General features: G+C 43.6%; 2 protein-coding genes across 4 annotated transcripts in view; both read right to left on the bottom strand.

The window, feature by feature from the left end:
• Nucleotides 1-506: 506 nt before the first annotated feature.
• mlf1 (myeloid leukemia factor 1) lies at nt 507-18,882 on the bottom strand. Its single transcript, XM_033031153.1, has 7 exons — nt 18,710-18,882; nt 10,842-11,025; nt 7,402-7,479; nt 7,073-7,201; nt 6,180-6,339; nt 5,226-5,337; nt 507-873 (listed from the first exon to the last, which is right to left on the bottom strand). The coding sequence occupies exons 1-7, from the start codon at nt 18,742-18,744 to the stop codon at nt 756-758; spliced, it is 816 nt and encodes a 271-aa protein (XP_032887044.1). The 5' UTR covers nt 18,745-18,882; the 3' UTR covers nt 507-755.
• A 658-nt stretch (nt 18,883-19,540) lies between these two features.
• The window catches only part of rsrc1 (arginine and serine rich coiled-coil 1), a 287,203-nt gene continuing 283,403 nt past the window's right edge, over nt 19,541-23,340 (bottom strand). For all 3 annotated transcript variants that reach the window (XM_033031151.1, XM_033031150.1, XM_033031149.1), the window contains one exon: nt 19,541-19,840. In XM_033031151.1, coding sequence (XP_032887042.1) covers nt 19,742-19,840 — 99 coding nt within the window. In that variant the 3' untranslated portion in view covers nt 19,541-19,741. The remainder of the gene's footprint in view (nt 19,841-23,340) is intronic.

Genomic DNA, 23,340 nt, shown 5'->3' with positions numbered 1-23,340 from the left:
TACATCCAGGTTCAGGAACAGCTTCTTCCCCCCAGCCATCAGGGTATTAAATTCGCCATCAAACAAACTCTGAACTATAACAGCCTATTGCACTTTATCTGTTTATTTATGTGTGTATATATATGGTCTGTGCTATTATAAACATACTGAACTGTTCTGTATTTATGCTACAATACTCTGTTGTGCTGCAGCAAGCAAGAATTTAATTGTCCTATCTGGGACACATGACAATAAACTCTCTTGACTTGACTTGTCAAAGGTTATGAGAAGGTCAGAGAATGGAGTTGAGAAGAAAAGCCATGAGTGAATGGCAAAGTAGACCCAATGGGTCGAATGCCCTAATTCTGATCCTATGATTTATGAAGTTATGAATTCATCTCACTGATGCCATCTAAAAAGTATAATTCCAAATAACACACTGTGCAGGTTTGTATAAAGAGTGCAAGAAAAATCAATGCTAATTGCGTTGACAGGATATAAATTGATCAAATCTTCTACATCACCAGTATGTCTGAAGCCTACTTTATTGGATGCCTAACTTGACTCAGTAGATATTTAACCTTTAACATCTATAAAATGCATTTCTTTTATTTGGTACACGTTGCTGATGACAAAAATGAAATGCAAGTTATGGAACTACATAGCCTAAGGCTCGAGGTGAACTGAAGTATGCTAGAGGAACTAAGCTAACACTCAAAAGCACAGCCTTGGTACTGAACAATAATTGCCCGAGCCAAGTAGTTTTGGTAAAGTACTCATATTCTTCCATTTCTTGATTTCATGTATCCAGTAGGAGAACTCCCGTCAGGGCACACACAAGTAGAAGGAGGAACATCAACTTGACAAACCGGTTGCCTTCTTCCATGTTTTGACCTGGAAGTGAAGATAAGACAGTACTTTGTTACTTTCATTCACGCACATGAGATCAAAAAATGTTTTGTTGATATCTATATCATTTTGACTGATGACATGAATAATGCTTTCTCTCAAATTGTCAAAAACTAGTAGAAAGAAGAATTTATGAAACTAGTCAAAAGGATTGGAACTTAACTGTCCCTATGATGTATAATTTCAATCAGACTTTTTAAGTTCTCTTCAGTACATTACCCTGAAATGCAGCAGTAGTTAATTTTAGTTACTTGAGAGTGAAATCTAAATCAATATATTTTATTTTAGATTCTGAAGTGGTAAATGTATTTTTGTCAAAGTTCTGATTTAGTTAAAATCTGCAATAAAATCTTATTCATTTAACTTCATAAAAGCTGCAATTGTTTCCAACTTCACTTCCTCAGCTATTATGGCCTCAAATGATTTAACAATGAAGTTTTAATCTGTACAAAATATATAATAAAGATATATTGCCATGGAAACAAACGATAGTGTCGACAATATTGCTTCATCAGTCACAATTGTTCAGTGAATTTAAGTAATGTAAATAACAATAAAATGTAATTTTTGGGACATGGGAGTCAGGAGATACGTGTTCATGGAAAGCATTATGAAATTACGCCACCTTTAAATACATTGATTATTCACGACTCTGCATGCTGTATGATACAACTGTTCAGAAAACGATCAAATGTATATATTGCATATATTATTTATGAACAATTGACCGGCGAAAAATAATCAAAGGCATGTTTATTGTTTGGGAATTTTTTACAAGCTGTTAATTTAAACATAACATTTACTTTAGAGTTTAGAGATACAACATGGAAACAGGCCCTTCCGCCCATTAAATCCATAATGACCATTGATCACCCATTCACAATAGCTCTATGTTATCCCACTTACTGATCCACTCTCTGCACTCAAGGGGCAATTTAGAGAATCCCATTAACCTACAAACTCGCACGTCTTTGGGATGTGGAAGGAAATCAAAGCACCCGGAGGAAACCCACGCAGTCACAGGGAGAACATGCAAACAACAGCCAGACAGGATCAGAGGTCAGGATTGAATCCGGGTCTCTGGCCCCGTGCGGCAGCAGCTCTGCCAGTTGCGGCATTGTGCTGCGCAATTAATGTCTCTGCAGGAGCCACTGTAGGTTTAAAAGAAAATCAACTAACATTAGATGGACAGAATACTAAGCAATTCACTTTATAGTGACACTATCTGATCTATTGATCTGACTGTGGATTTCAGTGCAATGTTCCATTCCTTATGTCATGCAAATGTTATTGTTCCCAAGAAAATTCAAAGCCAAGCAGCAATGATTTTGCGGTTCAGAAAGAAAAATTACAAGGCATGGTTAAAATAAATGTTGGCTTTACTTAAGTTTGAAAAACATATAGAAAGGTAGTTTAATTGAAATGTTTAAGATTAAAGAGGAATGGCAAATTCTTTACTACGATGAAGGGCTTAAAGAGTATTCGGTGGGTACAATTGAAAATTAGGAGCTTTGGCTCTGTACTTGCTTAAAAGCTGTTCATCTCTAAAATCTTCCAGTTCTGATGAAAGATCATCGACCTGACACGTTAACTCTGTTTCTCCCTCCACTGATGCTACGTGTTGGCAGCATTTTCTGTTTTTATTTTAAAAAATAGTATGTTAGGAGTTAGAAAGAATGTTTGTTTCTTTGCAACATTAAGATCACTAAACTTTTGGAACTTTTGACAGGGAATACTATTTAAGTGGTATTATAAAAGTTTCATGAAGCATTAGGATATTCTTGAACAGAAATATAAAGAGTGATATAAAAGGGGAGGTAGATGAAGCTGAATCAATCAAAAACAGCCAGATCTAATTGTTCTAATTTCTGAGTTTCCCCATATGCTACATTTTTATGGTGTATTACAAGGAATTCTTTGATTTATTTAAGTGTTTTATACTGAAGATTAATCTTTGCCACATGCCAAAATGTACAAATTTCACACCTCTGATTGCAAGTTTGCGAAATAAGCATTATGATGGAGTACTCAGTCAAAATTCATTTTGCTAAATCAATGTAAAAGTCTTTATTTTCTTGCTTTCAGTTGCTCCATAGATATGGTTTTGGTATTGACTTATTATTGTCACGAGTACTGAGAAACAGTGAAAAACTGTTTTTGTGTGCTTTACCATACACGAGTGATGCTGCTTTTTTTACCATTATGGTAAAATGATACCTATGGTATCATTTGGTATGACGTAGTGCAAAAGAGAAAATAACCAAAGTGTGTAATATAATGTTACAGTTACAGAGAAAGTGCAGAAAAAGGAAATTATCTGGGCCACAATTATGTTGATTGGAAGATCGGGAACTCATTGCTGGCATATGGGAGAACTCATCCCTGGCAGATGAGAAGCTGTATTTGAATATGGTGGTACTTGCTTTTACGTTATTGTATTTTCTGGAGAGTGGAGAAATGAAAATGACCAGAGTGTGCAAGCTCCTTAATTATGCCAGCAACTTTCCTGAAGCAACAAGTAGATGGAGTTGATGGGGGGGGGGGGCTTGTTTGTACGGTGGACTGAGCTGCATTGATAACATTCTGCAATCACTAGCAGTTTTGATCAAGCTGTGATGGATGCATCTGGATAAGATGATTTCTATGGTGCCTCAATACAAATTGGTAAGTCACTGCTGACATAACAAGTTTCTTTATTCTTCTGAGGGAGCAAAGTTCTTGGTGTACTTTCAATGTAGTTGGGTTAGGACATGTTGTTGGTGATATTTTCACAGAGCAATTTGATGTAAATATTGCTAAGGGCTTTGGTTCTGAAAACTGTCCAAGTCCAATAATCTTGATATTCCTCTAGTTTTGGGCCTTTTGTGTCGTTATTTTGATCAGTGGAGGTGGCATTGTCTTCAGCTGTCCAAGCACTAATAACAAAAAATATCTCCCGCAAAATACACCTCTGTTTCTCTTAATGCATCTGCATGGTAACCCTTTATGTGGATTGATGTCAAATATTATATAGTAATGATCTTCTGATGTTCTTTTCATTATGTTAACAATGCTTTTTAAACACTGGCCCTTCAGACTACCTCGTCCATGCCAACCAAGATGCCTCATCCAAGCTGGTCCCATTTGCCTGCACTTGACCCATATCTCTCTAAACATTTTCTATCCAAGTACTTGTCCAAATTATTTTAAGTGGTGTTACTGTACTTGCCTCAACTACTTCCTCTGGCAGCTCATTCCATTTGTGCACCACCTCTGTGTGAGAAATTCACCACTCAAGTTCATATTAAATGTTTCCCCTCTCACCTTAACCTATGGAATGAGCTGCCAGAGGAGGTAGTTGAGGCTGGTGCTATCGCAAAATGTAAGAAACATTTAGACAGGTACAGGACAGGTTTAAAGGGATATGGGCCAAATGCAAGCAGGTGGGACTAGTGTAGATGGGACATGTTGGTCGGTGTGGGCAACTTGGGCGGAAGGGCCTGTTTCCACACTGTGTGAGTCCATGGATAAATCACCAGGCCCAAATAGAATGGATCTCAGGCTTTTAAAAAATACGAGTGGTAGAATGGCAGATATAAAAATAGCCCTGTTCATCACTCCAGGTAGGGTACAAAAAGATTGAAAAACTGCAAAGTCTGAAAAATAGGCCCATCAGCACATTTATTCTCCATGCATTAATCATGCCTAAAATTCAGCATATTTTAACATGGCATTGCTTGTTTCCAATGGAAGCCTTGCCATGAGGAAATTAGAATGGATGGCTGCCAGGAGCAGACCTCTGACGGTGGTAGATTTTTCTCTGGCACTATTTGTGAATATATCAGTCTCACAATGAAAATTTGAGAAATAATGACCATTTATAACCCAAATGTCATATTCCATTCCACATTGGCATTGATGCATAAATTACAGGGTCTTGCAGGGCATCAACATTTTTACCAAAGACATGTCCATGGCCATCATCACTGACAAAGATTACAGCAACTCTCCATTATCAATACCAGATGCTGTGATCACTGGCTTCTATGATGATATTGCACCTCACCATGACTTTTTGCCTCATCTTGTCCTTTTCCATATCCCACTTTTCACTCACCTCCATTTAAAATGGCAGCATTTGCAGTTCCAGGTGTCTAAGATTTTTGTTATTGGTTAGCATTTTTTCTTGAACTTTATTATTTTTTTAATTATAATTAACTTTTAAAGTAAAATCATCCGTCAATGAACAAAACATACAGGTCAAAATTATTAATACTTTTAAACTCCTACCTCAGCACTAGGTTACATTATATATTATTTTAAATTATCCTGTAAAGAAACAACAGGCCTTAATGTACCTTTGTCCTTCCATTGCTTTTTTAACATCTTGAAGACCAATTGTGTGTGTTCCAGGAGGCAGATACTTTGACACCTTTTCCTGCCATTCTTGGTCAAAGATTTGCACGTCATCTGCAAAAAGCGAATGTGGTTACAAAATATACACTTGAAGAAGAGAAACAATGACACCTGTTTCTCCCGAGTTCATTATGAGACCAGAGACATGTATTATCCAAATTGGTTTATGTATGTTTGTGTGATGAATGTGAGAATAAAGTGGAAACTATTGATTCAAATGCAGGTTTCACAGTTCAGTTTTCTGCCCAGTGATACCCAGGACAATGGAAATATCATGAAGTTCATTTCTGGAATGCGCTGCTGCTCTGTGTTTTCTTTTTAAGCAAATTTCCTGAGCATTATTCAGGGTTCACGTGTTAAAATAGATTGAAATATATGAAGGCAGTAGAAATACATTGAATCCTCTCATATTATTATTCCTTGCACATGGATGATCATACATTAGGTGGTTAACTAAATCTCAACCACCACTTGCCAGACTTGGTCCTGCCCCCACCTCTATCAGTTTTCTTCACCCCCCCCCCCCCCCCCCCCCCAATTACTATTAGTCTGAAGAAGGCTCCCAACCCACAACTTCCTTGTCTATTCCCTCCACAGATGCTGCCTGACCTGCCAGAGTTCTTCCAGTTTTTTAATCAACATTCCAACATCTGCAGTTTATTGTGTCTCTAAATCTCAGCCAGGTTCTTTGCCAAATATGACATGGCCACCGCTGTTTTGGAATAAGTATGGAAAATTGCTGCAGACCTATTCCTGACGTTTCGGGTCGAGTCCCTTCTTCAGACTGATGTCAGGGGAATGGGCGGGACAGACATAGAATGTAAGGAGGAATCACAGAGGGGGAGCAGTGAGAGAGGATGTTGCTGAACTCTTGTCGGAGAGAGGAGTTGCCTCACCTTCATGTAGGTTGATAAATTCTTGATCAACTTCTTCATCACCTGTTCTCTGGTTTTTAAATTTCTGAACAACATGAGCACGGTCTTTAATGTGATGGCCAATCGATAACTTTTCAATTCCAGTTTCAGAGTCTTTCACTGCCCGTCTCGTCTCTCTAATCTGAAAATGTTCTAAATTATTAATTAGTCCAATATCTTTAAAGGAACTAAACACTTTACTTTTCTCATGGTGCTTAATAGAATTATCACCAGTAAATCACTGACAAAGTGCTAAGGTGCTTGGTATAAGTTGTGGGGGGGGGGGTTCGACAAATGCAATCAACCCGGTGTGCACAATCAAATAAGACCAAATAGAACAAGTTGTCCAACAACTTTAGGCTGTGCACGCCATACGCAAGAAGAAGATGAATGGTTCCAGGCCAACATTTGTTCCACACTTAATAAATGACAACGTACATCTCCTTCTTGTGTCCCCCATAGCCAGTCTCTGATTCAGATCCACAGTGGTTCTCTTTAATTTCCAACATTTTACCTTTTAGCCAGGCATGATCAACTCTCTTCCGTCAATGCCCAGAGCTAATCAGCAAATTTTGTCTAGTGAGATTGATTCCGTTTAGCAAGTACTGCAAGAGAATAAACCTCACCCAATTTGATTGTTAGCATGAGGGAAATAAAAACTGTAGACTAGTCAACATTGAAATCAAATTTGCCTGTCAGATACATAAATATAATGACCACAGGAGCACAACAGAGAAAATCAAGATCATATACGACCACAAAATCCTGGAGTCCACTCGTACCATATAGAAATTTAAATGATAAAATAATGCTTTCACATATTTCGACAGCATGGTTTAGATCAATAGAGGAATTTTCCAATTCAGAATACTTACTCCACCAGGAACGCGATGTACATGAGTGGAAGCCTGGAACACTTTGGGGGGTTCATTTCCCACTTTTGCATAACTCATTACAGTAGAGGTGTTTAAAGTATGGTCATCAGTACTGCAAGGACCATGTTTCTGCAGGGGGGGAAAAGTACACTGTTTTGAAAGCGAAGGCTGCTAAGCAAAGCAATACACCAGAAATTTCTAGAAGCTTAGACTAAATTAAACCCTAGTCACAACATATAATTTAAAATCATTCAACAGGCAACTTTAGTATTTGGCTACAATTAGGGATAATACGAGTTTTTGGTTATCTGCTCCCAAGTTGCATTTACTATGTTGCGTTGCATTTCAAGCATGTCTTTCCTCATTTGTTCCATCATCTGGTTGAATGGATCCACTGAGCAGCTACCCTGAATAAACACACAAAAAAATATTTTTAAGATGAACATCATAGAAGGAATATAGCCAGGAAATTATGTTAAATGCAGCAAGTTCTGTTTTACACAATACATATTATATGAAAACATGAAAGCAGAATGATCTACGGTTATGTTGAGTAATTCACTGGTTAGATGTAATAGTCAGTGGCTAAGGAATGGAATGGGCACCATTCTTACACATCGCAAATCAGAAAACACATTTTAATTAAACATTATGTCATCACAATAAATGACGATTAGAAATACAGATGAAGGGAGCAAATAAAATAACTCACATTTGAATGCATTAAAATGCAAAATATGACTATTATTTGTAATTTCTATCCTCGGGAATTGCAATCTACATTTACAATTGTGATTCCGGAAGTGGCGGCGCTGTGATACGGCTGCGGCTTGCCTGCAGTCTGTCTGTTTTTACTTTTTTTACTTTTTTGTGTTGTTTTTTTTGTCTAGTTTAGTGATTTTTTTGGTTATTAGGTGGTGTTATGTGTGTGGGGGGAGGGTGAAACAGGGCTTTCTGTCTCTCCCTTCGGGGGAATGCGACTTTTTTGTCGTATCCCCCTTCTCTTTCCCCGTCTGCGCTGAGGCCTAATGGCGGAGCTGGCGGCCTCCAACCTGCGACCGACCTCGAGGGTCCGGAGGTAGAGCCAGCCAGGACTCACCAACGCGAGGCTGGCCGTCTTCGAGCTGTGGTGACGTCCGGGTAGCAGCACGACTCGGCGCTCCGGTGAGGGCGGACGGCGCGGGGCTGAGACATTCCCGTGTGGGCGGCACGGCTACCGGCTGGAAGGCGCTCCCGTGTGAGCAGCCCAGTGCGGGGCTGAGACGCTGCCGTGTGGGTGGCCCCTGGCTACCGGCTGGAAGGCGCTCCGGAGAGGGCGGACCGGCTCCCGGCTGGAAGGTGCTCCCGTGGGGGCAGCCCGGTGCGGGGCTGAGACGCTGCCGTGTGGGTGGCCTGGCTACCGGCTGGAAGGCGCTCGGTGAGGGCGGACCGGCTCCCGGCTGGAAGGTGCTCCCGTGGGGGCAGCCCGGTGCGGGGCTGAGACGCTGCCGTGTGGGCTGCCCGGTGCGGGGCGGAGACGGTGCTCCGGCGGCTGAGGCGGCATTCTGGCGGCGGCGACCTGGATCCGGGGCTCGGCCGCGGGCCAGTGGAGGACAATGTCGGGAGCTCGCAGGTCACAGGCTGGTGCCTGTTTTCCGGAGCACCCGTTGCAACAGCTGCGTCCGCTGGACTGGAGGGCGGCAGCTTCGACCACCCCCGGGCCGCGGAGCTTGAACCGCGGGACTGACTTACCATTGCCCGGTGGGGTATCGCCTCGGCGCAGAGGGAGAAGAGGAGGGAAGAGACAGTAACTCTAAGACTTTTGCCTCCATCACAGTGAGGAGGTGTTTGGTGAACTCACTGTGGTGGATGTTAATTTGTGTTTATTGTGTTTTGTTATTATTACATGTATGGCTGCAGGCAACAGCATTTCGTTCAGACCGAAAGGTCTGAATGACAAATAAAGGATTCAATTCAATTCAATTCAATTAGAGTCAGAGGATGGAGAAATAGGGAACTGTTGAAGCTGGTTTACAAAAGAAGGCACAGAGAGCTGGAGTAGCTCAGCATGTCAAGCAACATCTCAAGTGAACATGGATAGGCGACGATCCCAGTTTAAAAAGAGTCCCGGCCCTAAACGTCACCTCTCTCCGTGTTCTCCTGAAAGGCTGACGAGCAGTCTCTTCCGGCAACTGAACCATCCTATCCTAATAAAAAAAATTACATTCATAAGTCACATTCATTGATCTCACTGACTTGAATATACATACCCACCTCGAAAACTGATCTCACTTGGGTAGTGAAGGCAGGCAGTGAAGAAAGCTAATTTTGGTCTTCATCACAAGAGGAGTTGAGTATAGGAGCATAGAGGTCCTTCTACAGTTGTACAGGGCCCTAGTGAGACCACACCTGGAGTACTGTGTGCAGTCTTGGTCTCCAAATTTGAGGAAGGACATTCTTGCTCTTGAGGGAGTGCAGCGTAGGTAAACAAGGTTAATTCCCAGGACAGCAGGACATGTTGAAAGAATGGAGCGACTCGGTTTGTATACACTGGAATTTAGAAGGATGAGAGGGAATCTTATTGAAGCATATAAGATTATTAAGGGATTGGACACGTTAGGTGCAGGAAACATGTTCCCGATGTTGGGGGGGGGGGGGGGGGGGGGGGGGGGGTTTAGAACCAGGGGCCACAGTTTAAGAAAAAGGGGTAGGCCATTTAGAACAGAGATGAAGAAAAACTTTTTCACCCAGAGAGTTGTGAATCTGCAGGTTTCTCTGCCTCAGAAGACAGTGAGGCCAATTCTCTGAATGCTTTCAAGAGAGTTAGATAGAGCTCTTAAAGATAGCGGAGTCAAGGGATATGGGGAGCAGGCAGGAAAGAGGTACTGATTGTGGATGATCAGCCTCGAAGGGCTGAATGGCCTACTCCTGCACCTATTGTCTATTGTGAATGGAGACTGAAATTGAAAAAAGATTGTGTAAAATGGCACAAGTGAGTATTAATCAAATTTTATATGTAGCAAAGGCTTTAAATAGAAGATTTAAATGCAATAATAGAAGACACAAATTGCTGGAGTAACTCAGGCAGCATTTCTGGAGAAAAAGAATAGGTTACTTTTCGGGTCGAGACCCTTCTTCGGTCTGAAGAAGAGTCTCGACTCGAAACATCACCTGTTCCTTTTCTCCAGAGTTACTCCAGCATTTTGTGTCAATCTTCAGTGTAAACCAGCATCTGCAATTCCTTCCCAACCTGAAGAATAGATTCAGCATACATTACTTCCATCAAACATTCTAATACCATTGTTGAAAAATAATTTCAAGCCAGTATCAGACTTATCCATATTCACACTCAAAAACGTTAACTATTGTCAATAAGACTTTAAAACATTTCTAACAGTTACATATTTAAAGAAATATTATTTAAGCTGCCAATTTAATGGAAAATCAATTCATCTTTACAGGAGCCTGAAGTCTACAACGACCAGGTTCAGGAATATCTACTTCCCCCCAGCCATCAGGCTATTAAACCTGGCTCGGACAAAACTCTGAACATCAATAACCCATTATCTGTTATTTGCACTTTATCAGTTTATTTATTCATGTGTTTTGTAGTCAATACCTACTATGTTTTGTTGCGCTGAAGCAAAGCCAGAATTTCATTGTCCTATCAGGGACACATGACAATAAACTCACTTGAACTTGAACACTTGAGCCTTTCACCATTCCCGAATTTCATTTCCAATGCTCCACACAAATGAATTTCAACTAGAATATATAATAATTTTCATACCACATTAGGCTGCTTTGGAGCCTCCTTTGGGCATTTCGGTTTTGGGCATTCATGAGCACGATGGTGATGATGATGATGATGATGTTTCCCACCTGGGGAATTTACCAAGAGGTCTTGATCCAATTGAACAGGAAAACTGGACATCAACTGACGAAGGTTTTCCTGATGTGAATGAAAAGGGTCTCTAAAATGGGGATGAAAATGAAACTTTAAGCTATAATAGAATTGTCACTGTAATTAATTTAACTGCTTTATAAAAAGACTAACTCACATTTTATAAGACACAAATAGTAAACCATATAGTTGACATTCTTTCCCGTATCAACAAATAAAAGACCTTGAATGTGTTGAGGTTGTGTCTCAATTGATGCATCTAATAGTCTTGACATATTAAAGAACTAAAATAAAATCTTATCGTCATTATAGGCAATTTTTGTTCTACAAATACTCTCAAATTAGATTTCAATGATTGCTGCTATGGTATTCTTAAGCAGGAAAAAAACTAAACTGCAAAGCCAACACAATGGAATCTGAGCTCCATCGACTGAAGAAAGTTAGATGATGTTATCATATAACTATTAAAAGTCTGATCTTGTATGTGGATGTATTTTTGTGTGCGCGCGTTTGTTTACATGTGTATTTGTTTGTTTGTGTAAAATCGCATCTCTGCCCCCCTCTCTCTAGGGAGTGTTGAGTATTGGGACCTATGGGTGAGTGGTGCCCCCTCCCTCTCTGCCCTCTTTGCCCCGTCTCTGCCTGTCTCTCTGCCCTCTCTCACTACCCCCCTCCCCCTCCCTCTCTAACCGCGCTTGCGAGTTGGGGGCTATGTGTGAGTGGATAGGGCGGGGGATAGGGTAAAAGGAGAGAATTAATAATATTAATATATCAAGGGAGGTGGTGTGTGTGTGTGTGTGTGTGTGTGTGTGTGTGTGTGTGTGTGTGTGTGTGTGTGTGTGTGTGTGTGGGGGGGGGGGGGGGGGTGGTTAGTGTGTGTGGGAGCTGGTTAGTGTGAGTGCAATGCCGCAGGCCTACCACCTCCTCCCACCCCCCCACAATCGCACGTTGAGGGGACTGGACCCAACGGGTCCCACTTGGTCTAGTAGATGTTAAAATTTGCAGTTTTGCAGAAGTTGGCAAGGTTTAACTCTTTGCCAACCCTATACCATAACTACTCCCATATTAATACACTCCCCAAAATCAACATTCTGCCCAAGATCAAAAAGGAATATTGATAATAAAAGCTGTGACAGATTTAAATGACTCTGCAGACTAATTTCAGGCAAATTTGTTTGGGTCTTGAGCTTGACATGGGCGTTCAAAACATTTAATAAGCTAAAAATGCACTTTCAAAGCAGCTACTATAAGTTACGTATTTATTTCTCCAATGGAGAGTCTGATGTAAGCTCTGAACTAACATATCATATGGACATTTTGAAGCCACGCAAGGTGAAAGCCAGCATGGCTTAACATCTCAAAACCTAGAAATATTCCAAACATAATATTTATGCAGTAATGTTGTTTTACATGATAATGAATAATGGTTAACAATGGGTAGTTCAGGTTTTAAATTTTGAAAAAAACCCTCCTTCTATCCAGAGATACTGCCTGTCCAGCTGAGTTGCTCCAGCTTTTTGTTTCATACAGTTTTATAGAGCTGCAACATGATTTACCAACTTTTATAATCAACAGCCCCATGGGTGGCAAGCATGCCCTACACCTTCTTTACCACCCTATCTGCTTGCGTTACAACTTTAACGGAGCTATGGATTTACATCCCAAGATCACTCTGAACATCAATGTCCCCCAAGGATCCTGCCATTTATTGTATACTTTTCTCTTACTCTTGATCTCTCATAGTGCAATACCTCATATTATTCTAGATTAAACTCCCTCTGCAATTTCTCAATCCTTATCTCCAACTTGCTGTATCCTTTGATAACCTTCTTCAAGGTCCATAACTGCACCTTTTTTGTGTCATCTGTATATTTATTCATCAACCCAGCCTGTCCAAATCATTTATATATATGGCTATATCGGGGATGATCAGCCATGATCACATTGAATGGCGGTGCTGGCTCGAAGGGCCGAATGGCCTACTCCTGCACTGTGTGTGTGTGTGTGTGTGTGTGTGTGTGTGTGTGTGTGTATCACTGTGGATCCCATGTCTCTAATGCTCCTGTCCCACTTAGGAAACCTGAACGGAAACCTCTGGAGACTTTGTGCCCCACCCAAGGTTTCCGTGCGTTCCTGGAGGTTTTTGTCAGTCTCCCTACCTGCTTCCACTACCTGCAACCTCCGGCAAACACCTGCAACCACCAGGAACCGCATGGAAATCTTGGATGGGGCGCAAAGTCTCTCGAGGTGTCCGTTCAGGTTTCCTAAGTGGGACAGGGGCATTAATCTTCTGGATTAATACCATGAAGTTACTACCTAGTTAACTGCCTTACCAGCGTCCATGTAGATAACATTCACTGCCTTAACCTCAGCTATCATCTCTGTTCCCTCCTCAAAACTTTATCACGTTTGTAAGATATCACCTGCTCACACAAATCCATGGTGACTATTCCTTATAAGGTCATGTTATTCCAAAAGCAAGTAAATCCTATCCTTAAGAATCCCCTCCAATAACTTTCCTACCACTGATGTAAGGCTCACACGCCTATGGATTATTCCAATTTCCCTTCTTTAACAAAGATGCAGCATTGGCTACTTTCCAGGTTTCTTGGACTTCACCTGTGGCTGGGAGGATGCAAATAACTGGGCGAAGGTCACACAATCTTCTCCCTTGCATTTGTCAATAACCTCCGACAGATACCGTCAGGCCCTTGGGGACCTATCCACCTTAATGTTTTTCAAGAGACCCAACATCTCCTCCTTCTTGATATCAACAGGCCTTAATAATCTAGAATTAGACAAAACAAAGGAGATGGTTGTCGACTTCAGGAGGGCGCAGCCAAAGCATACACCCCTCAACATCAGTGGCACCACAGTGGAGAGAGTGGAGAGCATAAAGTAGTAGTATAGTAGTAGTAGTATATCTTTATTGTCATTTTCCTGAGTACTCACATACCCAGAGGAAACAAAAAAACGTTGCTCAACCAGTGTCCATTCAGTGTGCAGTAAAAAATAAATAGAAATAAAAATACATATATCATGACAAATTAAACACTCTACTCGCTACTAAACATCAACAGGTGTTACGATCGGCAGCGGCACGACAGTGGCTCTGCTGCAGTGTGTCCAGGTTGGTGGTTGGTGCGCGATACTTTGGCAGTTCCTCAGTGTGCAAATTACAGACAGCCTCACCTGGTCCAGGAACACCACTGGGACCGTCAAACGGGCCCATCAGCGACTGCACTTCCTGAGGAAACTAAAACAGGCCTCACTCCCCACCAACATCCTCTGGACTTTCTACAGGGGTACGGTGGAGTCTGTACTCACGTACTGCATAAATACGTGGTACTCCACCTGCAACTGCTCGGACAGGAAGGCTCTGCAGAGGGTAGTGAGGGGAGCAGAGAGGATCATTGGCGTCTCCCTACCCTCGGTACAAGAACTGTTCCAGAGCCGCTGTCTGAAAAAAGCTCAGAGAATTGCTAAGGACAAACTGCACCCCTTCCACATACACCTGGATCTCCTGCCATCAGGCAAGAGATATCGCAGCATCAAAGCCCGGACTACAAGACTGCTAAACAGCTTCCTGCCACAGGCTGTGAGGCTGCTAAACAGTCACTCTGTACTCACAGTCACCTGATTCTGCGGCTTGGCACAGACACTTTAATAACTGGCACTGGCCACTTTAATAACTTGCACTGGCCACTCAAATCAGCTGCCCCAGACATTTTTATGATTGGTTTTACTGTATTTTAACATTGTTGTTTTACCTGCTTTTAACTATTTATACTGTTCCATCAGGGACTGGATTGTTTTTAGTGTTATTATGTGTGAAATGTTTTAAATTTCATGTGCGATGCTCCGGTATTCCCTGGGAAACGTCTTTTCATTTTGCACTGTACAACTGTTGCTTGCAAGATGACAATAAAGGTTGATTGATTGATTGATTGATATATTTGGATATTCCACACCAATCTCACTATTCTCCATGTCCTCCTTCTTGGTAAATACTGTTGCACAGTTACTATTTAATGCCTCATCCACTTCTATTTGCTCTAGTCATAAATTTCCACCTTTGTCCTTAAATTGTTCTACCCTCTCCTCAGCTACCCTCTTGGTTGAAACCAGATATAAATTGCCTTGAGATTTTCCTTCATTCAACTCGCCAATTACATTTTGTGCCCTCCTTTGGTCCCACAGATTGCCTGTTTGAGTTGTTTCCTGTTTTCTTTTTACTCCCCAAGGGCCTTATCATTTTTTCAGCTTCTTAAATGTTACCACATTGTGATGCAGAACAACAGCGGGAAACATTTAAGTGTGTTCAATAGTGGGCAGGAATGTTGGGGGAATGGTGGCTTGCTGCAGCCAAGAAGCATGGAGACATCTCAATCTTGGCCATTAAGTACTATTTTATTCCATACCTCTCACCATGTTCTCAAATAATCACTCTCTCTCAACTATGCTCAACTTTTAACAAAACAAAGTGTTGGAAGAACTCAGCAGGTCAGGCAGCATCCGGAAAGGGAATGGACCTTCCTGGGCAAAACACAAATTCATATGGATCGCAGTGGCTCCATCTTTTCAACCTAACGTAGCAACCAAGAATATGATATACAACCGTATCTTGACAATGTAGCACAATTGAAAGTTGACATATGGATGTCAGAATTATAACCCCCTGACCAAGATGTCCCATCTACCACATATTGAATGGCAGTGCTTGCTCGAAGGGCCGAACACCCCTACTCCTGCGCCTATTTTCTATGCTGCCTGACGTGATGAGTGCCTCCAGCACTTTATGTTTGGCTGAAGATTCCAGCAACTCTGGTCTCTTGTCTTAATAACATAGTAACAGTGTAACTTCATCAGCAAGGATTCCCCCTCCTCCTTTCTTTCATCCATTGTTTCTAAAGGTTCAGGACTTATACAGGAAAGTTGTCCGCAAGAAACCACCATCCTTATAAATAACAAAGTGCTGGAGTAACTCAGTGGCCCAAATGTAGATGTTACATCTTGGTCAGCATGGGCAAGTTGGGCCGAAGCGGCTGTTTCCGTGCTGTGTGACTCGGTGACACTTCTACAGGCTCAAGAAGAGGGGAGGATCCTGAAGATGTGTTCTAACCTGAAACATTGTTTGTTATTCTCTCCACAGACCGTCCCTCATGGGCCTGTCCCACTTAGCCGATTTTTTTAGGCAACTGGTTTGTCGCCACATGTTCGCCGGTAGTTGTTGCTAAATTCGTCGTAGCATCTTTCTGGTCGCCGCTAAGTTTTATTTACCACAATTTCTGGTTGCCGCTAAATTTTCAACATTCAACCCACTGAGTTTCTCCAACACGTTTGATTATTACTAAAGATTCCAGCATCTGCAGTTCCCTGTGACTCCAGCCTTACATGTAAAACATGTCTCAAAAGGTATCACTCCATCTGGTTATTTTGGGTTGGGACCCTTTTTTTAGAGTGAATCGTTGTTTGTCCATGTCCTCCAGGGATGAGAAACCCTTTGAATTAAGGTCCAGCACTTTGTGTGTTTCTTAGTCATATTGTACAGAGTACAGAGAAGGTTCACCAGACTGATTCCTGGGATGGCAGGACTTTCATATGAAGAAAGACTGGAGAGACTCGGCTTGTATTCGCTAGAATTTAGAAGATTGAGGGGGGATCTTATAGAAACTTACAAAATTCTTAAGGGGTTGGACAGGCTAGATGCAGGAAGATTATTCCCGATGTTGGGGAAGTCCAGAACAGGGGGTCACAGTTTAAGGATAAGTCTTTTAGGACCAAGATGAGAAAATCATTTTTTACACAGAGTGTGGTGAATCTGTGGAATTCTCTGCCACAGAAGGTAGTCAAGGCCAGTTCATTGGCTATATTTAAGAGGGAGTTAGATGTGGCCCTTGTGGCTAAAGGGATCAGGGGGTATGGAGAGAAGGCAGGTATGGGATACTGAGTTGGATGATCAGCCATGATCATATTGAATGGCGGAGCAGCTGGAAGGGCCGAATGGCCTACTCCTGCACCTAATTTCTATGTTTCTATACAACATGGAAATAGTCCTTCAGCCCAACTTGCCCATCTCAACCAAGATCCCCCATCTACCACATCTTGAATCAATCTGAAGGGTCCAGACTACAATAGGTCTGAAGAAGGCTCCTGACCCGAAATGAGATGCTTCCTGACCTGCTGAGTTACTCTAGCATTTTGTGTCCATTTGTCCCATCTGCACTAGTCCCACCCACATGTGTTTGGCCCATATCCCTCTAAACCCATCCTATCGAACCAGCATTTGCAGTTCATTGGAGTATTCTCCCCATAACTCCACACTCGTACTAATCAAGAATCTATCCATCCCTGGCTTTAAAATATCCATTGACTTGGCCTCCACAGCCTTTTGTAGCAAAGAATTCCACAGATTCGCCATCCTCTGACTAAAGAAGTTCCTCCTCATCTCCTTCCTAAAGGAATGTCCTTTAATTTAGAGGCTATGACTTCTGGTCCTACTCTCCAAGTTGTGGAAACATCCTCTCCACATCCACTCTATCCCAAGCCTTTCACTATTCGGCACATTTCAAGGAGGTCTCCACCCCCCCTCGGCCTGTACTCGCTAGAATTTAGAAGATTGAGGGGGAATCTTATAGAAACTTACAAAATTCTTAAGGGTACACAAAATTACTGGGGAAACTCAGCGGGTGCAGCAGCATCTATGGAGCGAAGGAAATAGGCGACGTTTCGGGCCGAAACCCTTCTTCAGACTGATGGGGGGTGGGGGGGGGGGGAGAAAGAAGGAAAAGGGGAGGAGGAGGAGGAGCCCGAGGGCGGGCGGCTGGGAGGGTGGGAGGAGACAGCTAGAGGGTTAAGGAAGGGGAGGAGACAGCAAGGGCTAGCAAAATTGGGAGAATTCAATGTTAATGCCATTCGGACGCAAGGTCCCCAGACGGAATATGAGATGCTGTTCCTCCAATTTCCGCTGTTGCTCACTCTGGCAATGGAGGAGACCCAGGACAGAGAGGTCGGATTGGGAATGGGAGGGGGAGTTGAAGTGCTGAGCCACCGGGAGTTCAGGTAGGTTATTGCGGACTGAGCGGAGGTGTTCGGCGAAACGATCGCCCAACCTACGCTTGGTCTCCCCGATGTAAATCAGCTGACATCTAGAGCAGCGGATGCAGTAGATGAGGTTGGAGGAGATACAGGTGAACCTTTGTCGCACCTGGAACGACTGCTTGGGTCCTTGAATGGAGTCGAGGGGGGAGGTGAAGGGACAGGTGTTGCATTTCTTGCGGTTGCAACGGAAAGTGCCCGGGGAGGGGGTGGTGCGGGAGGGAAGGGAAGAATTGACGAGGGAGTTGCGGAGGGAGCGGTCTTTGCGGAAGGCAGACATGGGGGGAGATGGGAAGATGTGGCGAGTGGTGGGGTCACGTTGGAGGTGGCGGAAATGGCGGAGGATTATGTGTTGTATTTGCCGGCTGGTGGGGTGAAAGGTGAGGACCAGAGGCACGTTTCAAGTAGGTCTCCGCCCCCTCCTCATTCTTCTAAACTCCAGCGAGTACATGCTCAGTGCCGTCAACCGCTCCAGCACCTTTGGTTCCATTTTGCTTCAGCATGCTGAGTTACTCCAGCACTTTGTGTCTATCTATCTTCGGTGTATAACCAGCATCTGGAGCACCTTCCTACACCACTCCACCCCTCTCCACTCCGCCCTTGGTCGGGAAGGGGGTCGGGACAGGGTACCGGGTTTAATATTGTGACCCGCTTACGAGAAAAAGGGATCATCTTCCATTTCGCGAAACATGGCTTCTTTCTGTCACCTCGGGCTCCGGTGTTGTCCGCCCCCCCTGACGAGCGCTCGCCCCCTCTGCCGGGTGTGCAGCGGCGCGCGCGCAGTCAACGCCTTTTGTTTGGCAACGGGAGCGCGCGTGGGGTGGGGGGGGGGAGGGGCTGGGTGAGTGGGGGGGTGGGGCTATGGGGAAGCGGTCGCTATGGCGACTCCTCCGCGCTGCCCGTTGCCCTGACGACGAAGCCATGCGGGTGAACGCCGTCCTGCGCAGTGATTGGCGGAATGCGAACAATATGAACGCTGGGGTCTGCACTGACCCCCCCCCCCCCCTCGTGGAGGGGGGGGGGTCACGACGTCACAATGGGCGACAGAGTGACGTCAACGCGGCGGCTGCGATGACGCAATGGGGATACCCCCTTGCCTGTCCAGGAGGCAAGACAGAAAAATAAGAAGGGTTTCGGCACGTTACCTATTTCCTTCGCTCCATAGATGATGCTGCACCCGCTGAGTTTCTCCAGCATTTTTGTGTACCACAGCAAAAGACACAACGTGCACTCCGTGGGTCAGGCAGCAGCACCCTTGCACAACCCATGTGTACAACAGGTGTAGGAAAGAACAAGGCCCATTTTAAAGATGCAATTACTTCCATAATCACGATAAGGAACAGAAAATTTGTAGCAATGTAAAAACATTTGTAAAAAGTTTCCTGCATACAGCAACTTTCTGAATGGTTTTGAGTAGGTACTTGCTTTATCAATATTATCCGATGTGAATAATTGCAGATTTAAAGGTGAACAATTTGGAACAAAAATGGATACACAATTTTTTATTAAAGAAAAATATTGTTGGATCACAAAACAGATACTTCAGCTGAACAGAAAAGTACATTTTATTAGTTAGCACTCTTCTGAGTAGAAATTCATAGATTACTCTATCAAGATTAAACAATGAAAATTGTACAACAAACATATAAGCTTCTGATTCAATCATTTAAGAAATAATGTTAAATCATTCAGAAACCAGATACTGGGCTTCCCATCAGTTTCTCCTGTCGCAGAATGATTAATCTCTTGAACCACTTTTCTTCTGCTTCATGCTTGTCCATAAACAACTGTAACGGTAGAACAGAACCAAATGCAGGAATTAGTTCTAACGCTTCACATAATTTACAACTATTTTACACCTCAACTTTCCTTAATGTAATCCAGTTTTGGTTCATGTAAAGTGTTTTTAAAATATCTATGGAAGCGAAGAACACATTTGCTTATTCTTTCACAAATGTAGAGGATGGCACAGCGATAGAGTTGCTGTCAAAAGGGCCTGTCCCACTTTCACGAGGTAATTCATGAATTCTCCCAAGTTTTCCCCTTGATTCAAACTCGCAGAATGTTCGTAACGAGTCTGTTGGTGGTCGTAGGAGTTCGTAGATATATCGTATAGGCTCATTATGCTAGCCATAGGTATTCGTAACATCATGTAAGTCGGGACGTTTTTTCCAGCCCGATAAAAAATGTCCACGAGTAAAAAAATGGTCGGGATGAACAAAATTGCAACTTTTTACTCGTAAGGTGGGCATCGAAATAATCGTGGGAATTCGTAGACATGCTCCTAGGAGTTCGTAGGAGTTCATGAACATAGTCGTGGAAGGTCATAGGAGTTCGTAGGTTAACGCAATCTTGATTTTTTTTTTTAGGTCCTTTAAACTCGGCAGAGGTTTTGAATTAAGTCGTGAAAGTAGGACAGGCCCTTTAGAGCACCAGAGACCCGTGTTCAACCTGACTTCAGTGCTGACTGTATAGAGTTTGTACGTTCTTCCTGTGACCGCGTGGGTTTTCTCTGCTTGCTCCGGATTCCTCTCACACTTCAAAGACATATAGGTTTGCAGGTTAATCGGCGTCTGGAAATTGGCATCTGACACCTTCTGGGGGCGCGCCGCTACAGCAGATGCCTTCTGGAGGTGCCGCTGAGAAGCCAAGGCCGGTACCTCGCAGGCCGGCGGTGATGCCTCACGGGTCGACAAACCCTCGGCCATCGGTGCCTGGGTTGGTGGAGCCCATGGTTGGGGACTGAGTAGGCACTACGGGGGCATCTGGAGAGGACCCTGCTGTGTTAGTGGAGAGGTCGGTGCGGCGATCGATGATGGCGTGGACCAGCGGACACGTGCAAGTGATGACGCCGCTGCCGAGGGAAGGAACAAAGAAGGACCCAGCGTGAGGGCCCTCTGTGAGGGAAGGTGAAGAACAGTGGACAATGGAGGACCTGGCATGGGGGGACCGCCATGAGAGAGGGGGAAGGGTGGGAAGAACAAAGGGGGAACTGGCGCGGGGGAATTTGTAACTTTGTAAGCACCCTTTATTGGTGACTATTTGCATACCTTGGGTATACATGCAAAGAATTTCACTGTGACTTGTGTTGAATTCAATAAATTGTTCCTGGAGCGTAGGATAGAGCTAGTGTATAGGGTGATTACTGGTTGGCATGGACTCAGTGGGCTAAAATACCTTTCCACACTGTTTCTCTAAAGTCTAAAGGTGGTAGATTGTAATGCAACATCTTGAACTGAGAAGAGACAAAAAGCTGCCAATCTTTCGCTTGTGGGACATGAATTCAGTGTAGTAATATTGAAATTTGATTCTATTCCCCCCTGCAACACTCCTTTTCTATCACTATGGAGGAAGATTTAACAGTCCGGGGAACAGCCACTGCTAATCACTCCCAGGACAATCAGGTTTTCTCAAAGCAGTACTGGACAAAATCCCGCATCAGCTAAATCCACTTAAATTTGCGTCCCTTGACCAACAGCTCCCATCAACGTCTCACAGCCTGCATCCCACTCCAGCCCTCTTCAGATATAACTGTGATCCCCAAACCTTTTAATCTTCCAATGTCCCAAAGTCTGGGTTCTGACCGCAGCTATCCTCTGGTCATCTGAACTTCTGATCATCAACACAACATAGCCCTGACGGATGTCTCAAACTCCAGCCCACCCTTTGGTCGCATACCGCCGGCCCTGGCTGGGTGCAGGTCGGGAGGTTGAGGGTTCGCTTCCTGAGGGGGGGGGGGGGGGGGGGGGGGCGGAGGGGTTTGACCAAGGACTTCTTCTTCTCTCGGTGTGGTTAGAAAAACCCAAAACAAACGATACAGAAAACAAAGGTCAGCTCTATGCTTTTCCATCCTACAGGTGCCAGAGGTTTATGGGGAGAAGGGCAAGCGAATAGGGTTGGCGGGGAGAGATAGATCAGGCCATGATTAAATGGCGGAGTAGACTTGATGGGCCGAAGATAGACACAAAATTCTGGAGTAACTAAGCGAGTCAGGCAGCATCTCTGGAGAAAAGGAATGGGTGACGTTTCGCATCGAGACCCTTATTCAGACGGGCCGAATGTCTATCTTCGGTTTAAACCAGCATCTGCAGTTCCTTCTTACATAATTCTACTCCTATTCCATATGACTTGCATTATATTCACACAAAGGGTGGTGGGTGTTATGGAACGAACTGCTAGAGTCTCTTGCCCAGAGTACATGAATCGAGGAACAGAGGACATAGGTTTGAGGTATAAATCGAAGGTGGACACAAAATGCTGGAGTAACTCAGTGGGACAGGCAAGCATCTCTGGAGAGAAGGAATGGGTGACGTTTCGGATCGAGACCGTAGTTCAGATCCGAGGCATCTTCCATTCCTTCTCTCCAGGGATGCTGCCTGCCCTGCTGAGTTGTCCAGCATTTTGTGTCTACCTTCAATTTAAACCAGCATACACGATGGGATTTTTAACCAATATATGGAGGAACCGACTAGAGCGCATGCCATCCTGGACTGAGAATTGGGTAATGAGGAAGGATTAGTTAGCGATCTTGCTGTGCAAGGCCCCTTGAGACTACGGTCCTGAACTTGAATAAAGGAGACTTTGAAGGTATGAGATGGGAATTGGCTAGGATAGACGGGCAAATTATACCTAAAGGTTTGACGGTGGAGATGAAATGGCGAAGATTTAAAGACCACATGGATGAGCTCCAGAAATTGTTCATCCCTGTCTGGCGAAAAAATAAAACTGGGAAGTCGGCTCAACCGTGGCTGACGAGGGAAGTCAAGGATAGTGTTAAAGCCAAGGAAGAGGCATATAAATTGGCCAGAAGAAGTGGCAAACCAGATAATGGGAGAAATTTAGAACTCAACAGAGGAGGACAAAGGGGTTGATTAAGAGGGGGGAAAAAAGCATGAAAGAAAGCTTGCAGGAAATATAAAAGCTGACTGTAAAAGTTTCTATAGGTATGTAAAAATGAAAGGATTAGTGAAGATGAATGTAGGTCCCTTACAGTCAGATACAGGTGAATTTATAATGGGAAACAAGGAAATGGCAGAAGTTAAACGAGTACTTTGGTTCTGTCCTCACCAAGGAAGACACGAACAATCTCCCGGAAATACCAGGGGACCGAGGATTTAGTTGGAGGGAGAAACTGAAGGCAATCTACATTAGTCAGAAAATAATGTTTGGTAAACTGTTGGGACTGAAGGCTGATAGATCCCCAGGGCTAGATGGTCTGCATCCCAGAGTACTCAAGGAGGTGGCCCTAGGAATCGTGGATGCATTGGTGATCATTTTCCAATGTTCT

This window comes from Amblyraja radiata, chromosome 13 (assembly GCF_010909765.2).
Source record: "Amblyraja radiata isolate CabotCenter1 chromosome 13, sAmbRad1.1.pri, whole genome shotgun sequence".
NCBI classification, from domain to species: Eukaryota; Metazoa; Chordata; class Chondrichthyes; order Rajiformes; family Rajidae; genus Amblyraja; species Amblyraja radiata.
This window is presented reverse-complemented; position numbering and strand designations above follow the sequence as displayed.

What these genes read in the sequence shown, in the direction of transcription:
- mlf1 (XM_033031153.1), bottom strand. Translation starts at nt 18,744, where the DNA reads ATGTTTCGCGAAATGGAAGATGATCCCTTTTTCTC. An exon ending in ATTTATCAACCTACATGAAG is followed by an intron (nt 5,338 to 6,179) that starts GTGAGGCAACTC and finishes CGCTTTTTGCAG; the next exon opens with ATGACGTGCAAATCTTTGAC. An exon ending in AAAGCAATGGAAGGACAAAG is followed by an intron (nt 874 to 5,225) that starts GTACATTAAGGC and finishes CTTCACTTCCAG; the next exon opens with GTCAAAACATGGAAGAAGGC.